The sequence below is a fragment of the Netta rufina genome (genome assembly GCF_964035555.1).
Source record: "Netta rufina genome assembly, chromosome: 3".
Taxonomy (NCBI): Eukaryota; Metazoa; Chordata; class Aves; order Anseriformes; family Anatidae; genus Netta; species Netta rufina.
Genome location: NC_140125.1, coordinates 34,014,794 through 34,029,443, shown reverse-complemented (window position 1 = coordinate 34,029,443; position 14,650 = coordinate 34,014,794). Strand labels below are relative to the sequence as shown.

At 37.5% G+C, this 14,650-nt stretch overlaps 1 protein-coding gene across 2 annotated transcripts in view; it reads right to left on the bottom strand.

The window, feature by feature from the left end:
* TTC27 (tetratricopeptide repeat domain 27) overlaps window positions 1–13,393 on the bottom strand; it is a 111,333-nt gene extending 97,940 nt beyond the window's left edge. For both annotated transcript variants that reach the window (XM_084284974.1, XM_084284975.1), the window contains exons 1-3: window positions 13,215–13,393; window positions 10,514–10,691; window positions 5,664–5,793 (exon numbers count right to left, since the gene is read on the bottom strand). In XM_084284974.1, coding sequence (XP_084141100.1) covers window positions 5,664–5,793; window positions 10,514–10,691; window positions 13,215–13,302 — 396 coding nt within the window. In that variant the 5' untranslated portion in view covers window positions 13,303–13,393. The remainder of the gene's footprint in view (window positions 1–5,663; window positions 5,794–10,513; window positions 10,692–13,214) is intronic.
* Window positions 13,394–14,650: the final 1,257 nt, after the last annotated feature.

The following is a 14,650-nucleotide window of genomic DNA, read 5'->3' as shown; positions in this document are numbered from 1 at the left end:
ACAAAACCAGTAATGTAGTTACTAAGTTCTCTGGAACTTTTTTCAACACCTTTACCAACAGATTACTTTAAAGACAAAAGTTATCAAAACCACAGTATTTCCCTAGTCCACTTTTAAACAATTCCTGCCTCTCTTTACGGCAATTTTCAGACTTTTTTCCTGATTTCCTTAGGTTTGTCCATTATTTATCATGTATTAACATTGAAAATACTCCTACTTAGTAGGCAATGATTAAGGAACTTTACATTATTCACCCAAAACGTAATTCTTACCTGACATCACTGCAATTATCAATCCTACCATTGAAAACAAAGTTTATTTCCAAGTGGTTTCTCACACTGTTGTAAAGAAAAAATGGCCATGTAGGAAGACATTAGATCCATCGAGGAACAGCCTTACCAACATCTCTAACTACTCTGATTTTGAAAAGTTATGACTCTGTGCTTCTAAAGATTCATTTTGAAAACATGAGAGATATAACAGGAGACTTCATACAGTTTTCAGGTTAAGTTAAACTTGTTTCCCTATCATCCTTTTTGAGGTCTCTTTTCAATAAACAACACTGAAAGAATCAATGGGAAAGCAAAGAAGTTATCAGCTTTGTTATAGAACTGTTTTCTAAAACACATTTGATATGCTATAGTAATCTACCCACAGTTAAGCACCACAGCAACCAATTAATCTCACATTCTCATTTCAAAGCCTTTCACTGGAGAGCTCAGTCCAGCTAATGTAACATTAATAGGAATATAATGAGGGAGGGAAGAGGGAGAGAGATGTCACCGCCTAGTAAATACGCCAACAAGTCTTAGAGCCAAAGAACCGATATCTTTTATCTTAACAAATCCGTGTTCTTTTGCATAAAGCAAATACCATACAAGGAAGCAAACATTCTCTTTACTAAGAAAGCCTAAATCAATATTCATTCTTTTAACTTGTGCTTTAAGACTGCATTATCATTGCAGATTTCTATCAACACAATTTACTATCCTAAGCTAGTCTTTAAGGTAGGGAACAGCTTCATATAAAAGAGGTAGACTTTCAAGTTTTTACAGCTTCAAGGGCATAGAAGACTGGACTGAAATTCACAAAAATCCTTAAAACATTGGCCAAGAGAAAACAGAAATTTAGAACTTATCTTCTTGTGTCTAAGCACTTAAATTAGACATTTTCCATATTTATCTCATGCATCTAAAAAAAATCCTGTATCTCAAAATGGACATAACAAAAATTTGCTAACACAATGTTCCAGACCTAATAAACCTGAGTTAGATTGTGAGTCTTTCCATTCTTCACCGGACTTCCACTTAAAACCTATGATTATTTTATTCTTAAATGTGTGTATATAATAAGTACAGAAACATATACTAGAGTTTGTGAACTCAGAAATATCTGGGATAATAATCCAGGTTTTGTTGAATCTGCATGTGGTTCCCTTTGACCACCGCTGGGCTAAATACAGACAAATGAAGCTGAATTCACTCTAAATACGTATGCTTCAATCTCTGTCCGAAGTACAGATAATGTACAAAAGTACATGTACTTACAAAAAAAAAGTACATGTACAAAAGTACGTGTACTTACAAAGAGTAAGTTCACATTTACCGTTAAGTAGCTGCTACTAAAGCCCTACATCAGCTTCAAGCTGGACAGCACTCTTGGCTTTCACAGTATTAGAAAGTACTTCCCAGCACAACTGTTACCAGCTGCCATTCCAGCTCAATGGCTGTGAGAATACAGAGTATAAGAAATTTAGTTTATGGGCTTCGTGTTTTTTTCTTGCTCATGATAATCATTAGAGGCAATGTGAGCATTTGGTACACTTTATTTTTGTTTCAGGGACTGCTCACTCTGAACTGGCCCTTCTAATCTTTCTTCATCCCTTTCTCAGTCTTGGGGATGCTTCACCTAAAGCTTAAAAGGTAAGCGCAGAGAAACACAAAGGTAGAAAAAGACAGTAAACAACATGGGACGGATTAAAAAAAAACAGAGGGAAAAAAAAAAAGTAAATAAATAACGAAAATCAAATAAGGAACCTGCATGCAGCTACTAAGTGTCATATACTGGGCTTCTCAGATTTTAAATAGTACTAAGACTCCTGCACAGCTTGTCAACTGGCAAAGCTAAAGTTATATATCTTCCAGAATAATGGAAGATGGAAGATGTACTCAGGTTACTAGTGGAAGATTTGGTCCTTTAGAAGACAATTCAACCTTTGCTCCAGACATCTTTTGGGGATAGAAAATTTGCTTTTGCTTGCAACTGCTTCCCTCCAACTTTCTGCAAAGGAGATAATGAGAATATGGTGCAGGCTGTCTCCAGTTTCATTTACCAAATGAGCAACATGTAAACAACACAGAGCTGAGCTGCAGACAGAAGATGATAAAGGTAAGCTAGCACAAGTAAGTCTTCCCTGAGTGCACTACATGTAGGAGTACTTAGTTAGGAATGTGCTTGCTTGTATTCCCTGTAAGGTCTGACATTGCTGAGTTGTTGAAGAAGGAAGAATTTTCCAATGGTAGCATTAAGAATTATTTATTTTACATATACATAGCAAGGGAATGTATGGCAAGTTTGTAGGTTACTTCAACAAACTCCCTCTGCTTACAAGACTGCCTCCGTGTTTAGCTTTTACCATCCCTCCTTATACACCCCACAAGAGGGAAAGGTTTGTTAGAATCTTCATAGTCTTCATCATGCTGGTCACTGGTATTCAAACAGCACATGAGTTAACCTAAGGTTCAGCTCTCATCTTTATGGCCAGTTCATGCTAATGGAAGCCAAGAATACAGGTCTGGATCACAAAGGACTCCCAACAGTTTCAGTTAACAAAGTTTACAAGGATAAGGGATCATACTGGATTTGAGACATTACTGCTACACAGCACATCGTTATTTTTCATATGAATTATGAACATGGCTATTTGTATCAACAGAAGCCTGGTGATGCTTCAATCTTCCAGCAAAAGGATCATATCATGCATAAAAGAAGCACTAATACAAACATCAGGAGAAAAAGTTACTCAAATGCATTTCAAAACTCATTATTTGGAACCAAGCTGGAAGTTACAAAAAGGCCAGCAGGAGCTGTTGATAAATGTATTTGGAGGACTCCTACCAGTTATTTACAAGTATTATGCATTAGCGTATTGGGATCTTCTTCCAGATGGAGTTTCTAGCTGATACCAATATATCCTACTTGTGAATATGAAATTAGACAACAAACAATACTCTGTAACTCTCAAACTTAGGTCAGGATAAAACACACTGCAACCTAAACAGTTGTGCACCTTTCATTCCCTTACCTGCACAGAGACAGTGACAGTACTTCAAAAACACGAGGAACTTATCCCACTTACTGTAAAATAAAAATGTTTTAGCCTAATCCCAGTGAGTTTGAAGACAGATCTGATAATCCATTTAATTTAAATACAGGCTTTTTTGTTTGTTTTTAATCTTGCTTTAACATAAGTCACTTACCATAAAAAAACTCAGCAAGAGTATTTAATTGGAACGATAAAGTCCTGAAGGAATTTTAGAAAACTCAGTCACCTAAGAACTAAAACACTAGCTGCTTTTCTGTTTAGAAATTACTGAACTGTTTTTAGGCATGGACTCTTAAAATAAAAGCACAAAACAGTTCTGCAGGACATAAAATGGAACCCTAATGGAGTACATGAATTTAACCATAACTTACGGAGAAGTAAGGCTGGAATCAATTTGGAGGATGGGAAATAAAGTACACATACTCATGAATATTTTTCGTGGAAGACATCCAAGAGGCACCAACTAGCAACTCATCTAAATCAGGCTATTTTATGATTTCACAGAATCACAGAATTGTAGGGGTTGGAAGGGACCTCGAAAGATCATCAGGTCCAACCTCCCTGCCAAAACAGGTTCCTTAGAGCAGGCTGCCCAGGTAGGTGTCCAGATGGGCCTTGAATATCTCAAATATCAGATGTGCTCTTCACTGAAATTAATTATATTCTTATGCAGTCTTAATGCACTCATAAGAAAGTAAAATTAATGATGCATTCAGCAGTTATCTGAGGGCAGAAATGAAACTATTTGTTTATTTATTTGTTTTTAACCTTGACATGGGAAAAAGATCATTTCAGTCTGAAAAATTGAAAGCTTATTAAAAAAGAATTTATACCAGTATTGATGACAGAATATAGATGATTACATTAGAAATGGAGAAAATGAGAGCTGTATTTTTAACCCACTTTTTTTTTTTTTTTTTTGAGTATCTGTGCATGCGAGAAAGAAAAGCTGGATTGAAAGAAGCACAAAAATATCAGTTTATTGAGATGTTTGTTTTTATGGAGTGTTTATATACTAAGAATCCTTGAACATAAAAGTATCTGCATAAAAATAATTCAAAGCATATGACAGCTTTTGAATTAAGATGTTTAACAAAAGAAAACTGGATAGATATTTTAGCACAACTGTTTAGTGCTCTTGGAAAAAACTTCTCAGATGCTACAGATAGCAATAGTATACATAAAACTAAACTTCTTTTGCCTGAATGCAGAACTAGTTAAACCTTCCAGTTAACAAGGTCTGATGCAGTACTCATTAGAAATCAACAATGCTCATGTCTGTTTTCCTTTTTCATCTCTTGCTGATTTAGATTCTGGAATACGCATATTCTGCATATGCAAACATCCGTCAATGCATTGCATTCACAGCCATAAGACAAACTAAACAGGAGACACACATTCCCTTATTCAACAGATAATTAGCATCTCATTCGTCCATTAATATAGACAATAAATGGGATGGTTGATAGAAGTTATGAACATTATGTTTTATAGGTCTGAACTCCTTATAGTCTGACAGCAATTTAATTTCTGATCTCAAAAACCAAGCAAAAAAATAAGCCTATACATATACACACCATGCCATCTCTAAAATATACCACACTGATAACCATCTATATTTTAAAAAAAGGGATAGATACAGTATCCAAACTAAGTAATTTAGAAATGCAACCTTGCAAATGAAACTACGAACTATGGCAGGTATTCATGAGTTACATTATTCCTGCAAAAACACACCACAATAATGTAACAGACGTTACATTAATGTTACATGAAGCTTCTTATCTACTTGTCAAACTTCCCCTTATTCCACAATTTACAGCATTTACACTGCTCATGGGAACTACCAATTCCACAATTCAGCTGGCATCATCCATGAGCCTAGAAGGATACTAGCATACAAATCTGCTGTCCTCTTAGCACCTACCAGATAGTCTGCTATATGCAAGTTATCCATCTTCTACCTTGCTCCAAGGAAAATTTCTAAGTCATTTATAAGTATCTTTCTCTGGTCCAACTAAGAACACATTCCAAAACAAACAGCTTATTGACAGCAAACATCCTTCAAGCAGATGCTGCTGCACAGTAAGTATCTTCCATATTCAAAACCAACATTTCCAGAAGGAAATCTATTAAGTTGAAGTAGACAAACATTAGCTACTTTTAGGATAGTGCTTAAAAAACTTACACAGTTGATGATGCTCGCAACAGCAGCTTGTTCACACTCAAGGAAATTAATTCTAACCCTGGACCTCATAGATATGTATTCTCTGGATAAGTGGGTTATTCACAAATAGAAGTGACTGTAAAAGGACAGCTTATTATAACTCAAGCATACCTCACTGAATTTCTGCAACAATGCAGATGGCAAAAAGTCCTGCAGCTGTAACTGAACAGGAGGCCCGGTCCAATTGCTTTGAACGAAGAGCTGCAAACTGCCCACACCAAGTAAAAACATCAGCCTCTGCCTGCAATATAGATAAGGAAAACAATTAGCAATAGATCATTCTTTTAATTAGGAATGCAAGATCTGATTAATTCCACACCAGTTCAAAACATCCAGCCTTAAAAATCCACCCCTCTCAGCACGAAAATATAGTTAGCATAGAATTCAAAAATGCTCATGGGAAACTGAAAGGTTTGAAAATATGATGGTTGTAACAAATGACAAATATTTTGGAAACAGAGTTAAATCAAATGTTTTACAATTTAAGGCTGTGCCTATTAGATACAAGTGGGAGATTAGCATCGGATGAAGATTATCGCTGTTTGCCAACCAGACAGTTGCATTTTCTTGTATCTAAACCTCAACATTTCAAAAGAGAAGTTGCTGCATTACCATACGCTACAAAACAGCATATTTATTGTTGCTTTTACACAGCTGCTTAATTTCACTCCCTCTGAGAACAAAACAATCAAACAAGTGTCATAAAGTTCAGAAGTATCACCTCAGAGCTGGTTCGGATAATTCGGCAGCAAATGTTATCTCATTCAATCATGCTTTTTCATTGCAAACACAGTATTTTATTTAAAAATGGAATTACAAGACTTTGTTGCCTTCCTGGAACTGTGTATAAAATTTTCTTGTTTAGAAGATTTTACTCAACTAATACCCTTATGATACTATTTCTTTATGTACCTACAGTAATAACCTATGTGGCCTGCAGAAAGCAGGGCAAAATCCCTCAGAATTTAATGACTGATTTAACAGGTGTAGACTTTTAGGAAACTTTTAGGAAGATTTTTTAGTTTGTTTTAGGATTCTTTGGGATTTGTGACCTTACTGGGTTATAATCAGTCATATGCCAACACGGGCCTTGTTACATACTACATATATAACATGCCTCCTACCTACAATAATGTTCTAACTGTACTAGTCTAATATAACATAAGAACTGGTATTTTAAGGAGCTCAGTGGAAAAAAACTTGTCATCCTTTTGCTGTGAAACATGGACTTAAAGCTGCAGGAGTCCTCCAAATGGAAACAAAGAGATAAAGCATTATACAACTCCAAAAAACAAAGTCCAATAGAAAAAGCCACACAGAAGCAGCTGGTGGGCAAGAATGTGTCAGAAGATGTATAACAATGGTGTAGAGTGCACGAATCCAAAAAAAAAAAAAAAAAAGACAAAGAAAAAGAAACACAAGAGCCTTCAGAAAAAGGACTGGTATAAAGAGCTCTTGTCAATTAGATTTTATAGTTGTCATTATTCAGCTGGTAACTATCTACCACCAAATAGTATTTGGATGTGTATCTCAGGTTACCACTAAACTTCCAATCAACTCAAAAACAAAGCAGTGACAATTACTGCACACTGAATTATTAACATTAGGCACAAAACAATGACACATGCACTATTTATTCTGTTATAAATTAAGCTTCAAAGCTTCTAAAAGGAAAGATAACATACAGAATAATCAATTGAGACATTGCAGTTCAACAACTCTTCAGTCTTTCAAAGACTCATTTTCATTATTTTATCATTTACTCTATTTTTATAATTCCTACAACCAAAATACATATTTAAGAACTTTATTGAAATCTTTCTATGGTAGGCAAAGTTGCTTGATGTCTAAATGCTTTTGTAACCATGCAGAAGGGCTCTGCAAATTATATGCAATTCCATTACTTTGGCTGTGATTCTCTTTCCACTGTCTTATTTGTCATCATCAGTTGTTTTTTTCTTGTTGCTGTCTTCAGTTTCCGACTAGTGACCAACCTGCAGTCCCCTTAACACTCATTCTGAAACAGAATGCTACTTCTAAACTCTAATCCCTGCAAATAAGGCTAGCGTCCCTCACCTATCACTTAATTTCTTCCAAGATTTTTTTTTCCATTCCATCTCTGACTGCCCTTCATGCTTAGAATGCAGAACTGCAAGTGCTTACCTCCCAAGTGCTGCCTTAAAACTGCTCTTCTGTGCTGCCTGAAAAGCAAGAGAGGCACTGCTGCCAGTGTTCCACTTATTACGGTGACCTATATATAGGTTCATTTCTTTCTTCTAATTTCCTTAGATACAGAGAGCCATTCATCTCACTCATACTTTCTCCATGTATTTTTTTAAACACTTTACACCAACTCAAGTAGGTTTGGGATCCATGATGTAAAACCAGATGCTTAAATACATTCCACTGTAATATTCATATTGCTTTACTTATATTTTCTCAAACTCAGAAATGACAGAGCATTGATACTTGAAAAAAAGTAATGGATTTGCATATAACACTCCATTTTTCAAATAAATACCAATAGTAAGGCTATGCTTTAGATACAAGTAGGTTATAGATTGCTTTTTTTTTTTTTTTTTTTAAATGTGAAGACAAATTACAGAAGAGAAGTTGAAACAAAATTAGAGATGTTTAAGAGTTATTTTTTCAATTTAAATACATCAAAGCAAGTTGCAGAAACAGCAAGAATTTCTTCACTTTTATTTTTTAAAATGCAAAGCACAGTAGTTAACAAACTGTAAGCATCCTGAAGAAATATGTGTCAGGAAATCAAACCAAGCTTTATTGCAAGGACTTGTTTTGGAAAGTCTGACATTCATTGCTATCTTGAATAAGGTAGTAGCAGTGAATACATGGACAATTAAAACAAGTGTTCATCATCATTTCCTTGTTCCTTTAGGTTTTAGAATCAAACATTTTAATAGACTTTCAAGCTCTTTTGAAACTCTCCTGAAATATTTTTGTTGTGTCCTGCAGATTATTTCCTCCTGGTCTCTAGAAGGAAACTACCTCAGACAAAAATACACCTCTTTCAAACAGAAGTCTTGACAACACCAGAGACTCTCCCCTTCCACTTGTTTAGCATTTATACACTATAACTTCTTCCTCCACAATTCTGCTGACTTCAAATACAGGTATGAAGCTATGTTTCCTGTAGAAGATAAGCAATAGCCTTTGAATTGAGTAGCTGTAGCAGAAAAAAAGAAACACCTTCTATTTTGTAGGTTTATTGCAAAATATACTTGGACGCTTCACTTTTAATCTATGGAGGTTAAAAGTGCCATACCAAAATATGTCTGGCAGGGGAAGGACAGAAGCAGTCAAAGTGAAAGAAAAAGTTGCAGCAAGTTTTGAAATACTGTTAAATATTTTCCTTATAGAACCATGGATTTGGAAGTAGAGAACTTGACAGGCTACGTCCAAAGAAATTATAATCTAGCTACAAAGTCTGAGCTGTTTTGCCTTCAGGCTGCTCCCTTTTAGCTTCACAAAAAGAACTCCCTAAGAGTTCTTTTAATACTATTATAAAACCATACTTTGTACTGTGTTTATATTGTGTTAAAAGAATAAGGTTAGCATTATCCAACTTTCTGATCCTGACTGAATTCAACTCACAGAGTTTAATTTCTAGAATTATAGTTCTCAGTTCAGCAAAAAAGCATGTATTTGAAGTAAGACCCCACTAGTAAGAAGTCTACTAGAAGTCAGAGGAAAGCCAGTGTCTTAATGATTTTTCTGAGCTAGAACTTAGAAGTTGCTGTACTTCCTTTATAGGAAAAATAGGGATTTTTTCTATTAAAATCCTATAAAGGGAAGAAGGATTTTTTTCCTTCAAAATGAAAAAATAAATAAAACAACAACACACATTTTCACCACAGGCATTAAAAGATCATGTGCAAAAGTTGCATTAATTCTTTCCAAAAGAATATAAAAAAGAAAATAAATAAATAAAAACAGGAAAAAAAATACCTAGAGACAAAATGCACAGTAACAATCTCTATACATTCCAGATCAGAAAACAGGAGCGCGTGAGATATCAGACTATCAGATAATCTTTTATTATATATATTTTTCTTATATAGCCACAATCAGTGTTGCTAACAAGCCTAGGTAATTTAGAGGTGCCAACTACTTGTTTCTCTCTGGCATTTTAGCAAAAAATCATTTTCATGCCTCATACTAAAACATACACATTTGTATTCAGCCATGCTTCTTGGCAATACGTTACCTTCCTCTTACTTCCTTTATACTTTTATGTTCTCTTACCCTTTGCTAAAACCTGTTCCTATACTCATGTTTAAATTATACGTACATAATTTTCTGCTTCTACTATCCATAATGCAAGAGATTCACTCTAACTGTACTCCATACGCTAATTCTTGCTGTTAATGAGTCTGACTTCGGTGTTTATAATTCTCCAAGTAAATAATGAACAGGCTAAAATCCATCTTAGTGAGTCTTACGAAGAAAATAACTAATCCATAAATACCAGCCATGAATAACTTACTGAGTTTACATTAAAACAACCTTACTATGAACCAGACTCAGAAATATGGACATTACTTTCACAGTAACTTTACATGGTACTTCAAGTATTCACATTAATGTAACACAATGTTGCAGAGAAAACTGTTAACAAACTGTTTCAAGACACTCGGCAACATGAATTTACATTTCTTGGTTTCTTTATACCAGCAGCTTCAGAGGTAGTCACCATAAATAAGGCCAGTGTTTTCAACAACCCTTCATATCAGAACACTATCCAGTGAAAGAAACAATGATAATGAACAGATGCCCCAGGAAAGTGGGAGGAACAACTTGAGAAATCAATTTTGTATTTTTCTCTCAGATCAAGAACTTTGGAAGCCCTATGACACATACTACAAAACAAATAATGCCTTTTGGAAAACCAAACATTGCCTCTATTAATCTTCCATATAATAAATAATGATTTCCACCTTTCCACGTTATCAACCTCTGCGGAACAGTCCAGGTATGTCAGGATCTGTTTCTCCAGGTAACTTTCAATGTTCTCCTCTGACACAGAAGATGCACTGAAAACATTCCGGATAGCTGAATTTGAAAATATTGCTTCATATTTCCCATCAAAAATCAACTGCAACAGTGATCCACTTTCTGGAAATAATAAAAAAAAAAAAAAAAAAAAAAAAGAAAGGAAAATAAATCAGTGTTAAATTTGAAAGAATTTCATCCTACAAGAGCTATTCCAACCAAAACATATACCTCTCCCCTTTCGAGTACTGAATTATCATTTAAGTCGCCAGAAAACTGCAGTTGCACTGAAACTGAAGAACAGCAGTAGCAGGGGTCACCTTAATCCAAAATGAATTTTACAGAACTTGTATTAACGTGACAATGAAATACAAACTGCCAGATGAATGTAAAGCATAAAAATTGCACAGGAATTTCAGGGGAAATATATGGATAGCCTTTCAAATACATACACTGACAATTATCATAGGAGGGTTTTCTTCCTCCAAAACCTTTTTTGTTAGTGTGTGATGGTAAAATCCTGTGGGAGAGACAATTTCAAAGACTTAAGGATTCTTTCAGGGAAACTGCAGCAAATAACAATGGTTCAATACTTACAGAGTTCCATGAATACCCATGTATAACCATGAAATACACAGCCCTCACTTTAAATGCTTAGAATATTCAAAAGAATGGACAGTACTTTTCTGAAGATAAAATTGTATTATCTTCCTGTAAGTTTATTACCTCATTCTTCAGATTAACTACTGAGGTGGATATGAATCCATGAATGTTTCTCTGCCTAATCCTTTCAAGGCAAACAGAATTCACAAAGTGCTATACATTTAACTCCTAAGAAGCTTCAAACTCATGAAGTATTCTTGACCCAGGCTTTGTTCGCAGAAGGTATCTTCCCTTCTTTCACCAAGCACGCTACATTGCGACCAATCCAGCAGCTGTCTGCTAGAACAGTTTCAGCACGTTAACACCTTCTATTCTTAGAGAAATTGGTACCTGTCTACACTGCAGCTCATGCAGACATACTAACTAGTTGTCAACTAGCTAATGCAGATGCTGTAATGCAGGTGAGGAAATGCAGAGGTCTGCATAGGATACCTGCCATATTAACCTGTGATTCCAGCTGTGGACTGCAGCTCCTGTGCACTCAGTGTTACCATAGCTACCCTAATATTAGGGCCTAAGCTAGCCTATTTAATGCCAGCACAGGTATACATCCACACCAGCTACAGCTGCACACGGAAGCTAACCAAACACCAACCCCCAGCAAAACCAAGTGCTCTCAGTCTCGGACACGACTGAAGACTGAGCACAGAAATCAACTTCAATAGCAGTGACAGATGATTTGGTAGGAATGGTGATGGACACACATTCATTCCTAATCTCTACAGACCAGGCTGCTGAGCACAATTTACTTTTGTTCTTTGCAACAATGACCAGCCACCTGATATAAGAAGTCTTTTTTTTTTTTTTTTTTTTTTTTTTTTTTTTTTTTTGTGGTAAATGATTGTAAAACATTTCAAGCTGTACCTGTAAGGGCATATACAAAAGATTAAGAATGGTTCTGGGGCCTTACTGACGTCACATCCTCACGTAAAACATAAATAACGTGAAACTTTCTCCCATCAGTACTTTAGGGGAGAATTTCTTTCACAAAGTGACAACTTATTTATATGTTACAGCCGTCCAAACAGGTAGCACTGTATTTTGTAGAATAACCCTTGGCCCTGAGAACACTAATGAAGAATACTGAGGTTTTTCTTTCTAGAAACAGTACAACATAACTGTAAGCATATAAAATCTGATCTTGGTTCTCTATTTATTTTCTTATAAGACACCATACAAATTCAAGGTCACAGTCTTTAACTTTTACTTTCAGGGCCCACTGAAGCGATGACTAAAAACCATCACAACCCCTGCCATTTTCTACCTCTATGGCAAGACAGCTTTCTTCAATACCACTCTCCACATCTTATCACAGCACACTACTTAAAAAATAAAATAAAATAAAATAAAATAAAATAAAATAAAATAAAATAAAATAAAATAAAATAAAACCACAAGTGTACACTATTCAGTGGGAAGCTATGAAAGACCTGCCAGATGTCAGTCACACCACCTGACATTTTCAGAAAATACAAGAATTACAGTTAAATAAGAATTAACAGAATCACACACAGAATCACAGAATTTCTAGGTTGGAAGAGACCTCAAGATCATCGAGTCCAACCTCTGACCTAACACTAACAGTCCCCACTAAACCATATCCCTAAGCTCTACATCTAAACATAAGGAAATAGAGCTGAGTAGATCAGCTCTTTTCCAAAATTCAGCATGTGCTCGGGGTACAGATAAAGGAGTCTTTATCTCCACATTTTTTTCGCTTTGCTACAGCAGGGAGCTTCTCGCCGCTGCCACACGCGGCAGGCAGGTGCCTCACTCGCTCCGGTCGCGAGGAAGCCAGGGACAGCCCCGGGGCGAAGCCTGAGGAGCGGCGGTGCCCCCAGGAGCAGCAGTGCCCCCACAGCCCAGCCCAGTGCCCGCCTTAGGGGACCCCAGGAGCCGCGTCCGGGACCCCCACGGCAAGGCGGGCACCGCTCCCCCCTCCCCTCCCCTCCCCTCCCCTCCCCTCCCCTCCGCCCCGCTCACCTGCCGCCGAGACATCGCCCTGCTTCCACTCCAAGGACTCGGCGGCGCTGAGGAAGCCCCTCAGCAGGGCGCGCTCGAAGGCCAGCATGGTCCCGCCGCCCTGCCCTCAGCCCGTGCCCTCCTCTCAGCCCATGTGCGGGCATCGGCGGCAGGGAGCCGCCATCACGGCCCCGTCGAGCACGCCGGGAGGGGGCGGCGCAGCGCAGGCGCGGCAGTGGCACTAGTAGCAGTAGCACTAGCACTAGCAGTGGTACTAGCCCTAGTAGCAGTACTAGCAGCAGTAGCAGTAGCGTGGGGGTGGAGCCGTCGCCGTTAGCGACCGCGGTCGTTCCCGGTGGCCTCGTTGTTGAGGCGAGGGGCTCCCGCCCGAGCTCGGTTTTCGCCCTGAGCTCTGTTTGTGAGGGGCTTAGGGCGTGTGAACCGCGGGTTGTTCGTCAGCTGCGCCGGGGAGAAAAACGGGCATCTCGGGGGTCAGGCAGATGTGAGGGAGCACTGGACGCCACGCGTGGGCAGGCAGGGGTTGCCCAGGTATGCCTGCCTAGAGTGGGCTCGGAGCTTTACACTTGGGCGGCTGGGAAGGGTGTGGGATGCCATATTGCTTCCTGCCCTGCCTGGACCTGTAGTTACTTCAGCACCTGTTCAGATCCTGAGGGAACATAATATTGGCCATCACCTCTGAGCTCTTTCTTTGCGTACAGAGGAGGAGGAAGAGGAGAACGAGGAGGGAGGCCATACCTTCATGGGCATTCAAAATGGAGTGAAATGATGGAAACGTTCACTCAGAAAGGTTAACAAACCTTGGTGTGAGCAAGTCTGAGAGCTAACACAGCTAGGAGTAAATCCTTGGTGCAGGAAGATGGCTTCTGAGGATGTCTTCACTGCAAAGGTTGAAATTCATTTTGCTACTCAGTGCAGCTCATAGTATAATGAAGTAGAGTACTTGCCAAGCTTAAGTTGAGGTCTTACAAACATCTTATTATCCTACTTTCATATCTAACTTATTAGTTAAAATTTGAGGAAGACTTACTGCAGCTTTTTTAATTCAAATGCTTGTGATAGGTTACTGCTTGGTTGGGCCTTAACATACAGGCTTTAATTTCAAATTTCATCTGGCTTATAAAAGCAAAACACAGTTAAATAAAAATGTGTTGCTTTTCAACTTATTTTCTGACTTGAAACAATCCACTCTACGTCAGTTTTGACAAGAAAAGGTGGTATAAATTTATATAGTTAATAGAGAAATAGATAGCCATTCACTCGCTGCAAGTTCTAGGGCTGTGAACAAAAGATAAATGTTTGTCCTGGAAGCAGCAGCTTACAGAACATCTTAAAGCACAGCAAATAAATTGTTTTCCATATAGTGTGTTCAAGACATTCATGAAGTTCATTTTATGAAATTCACCATTAAAAACTAAAATATTTGGAAATCAAAATGA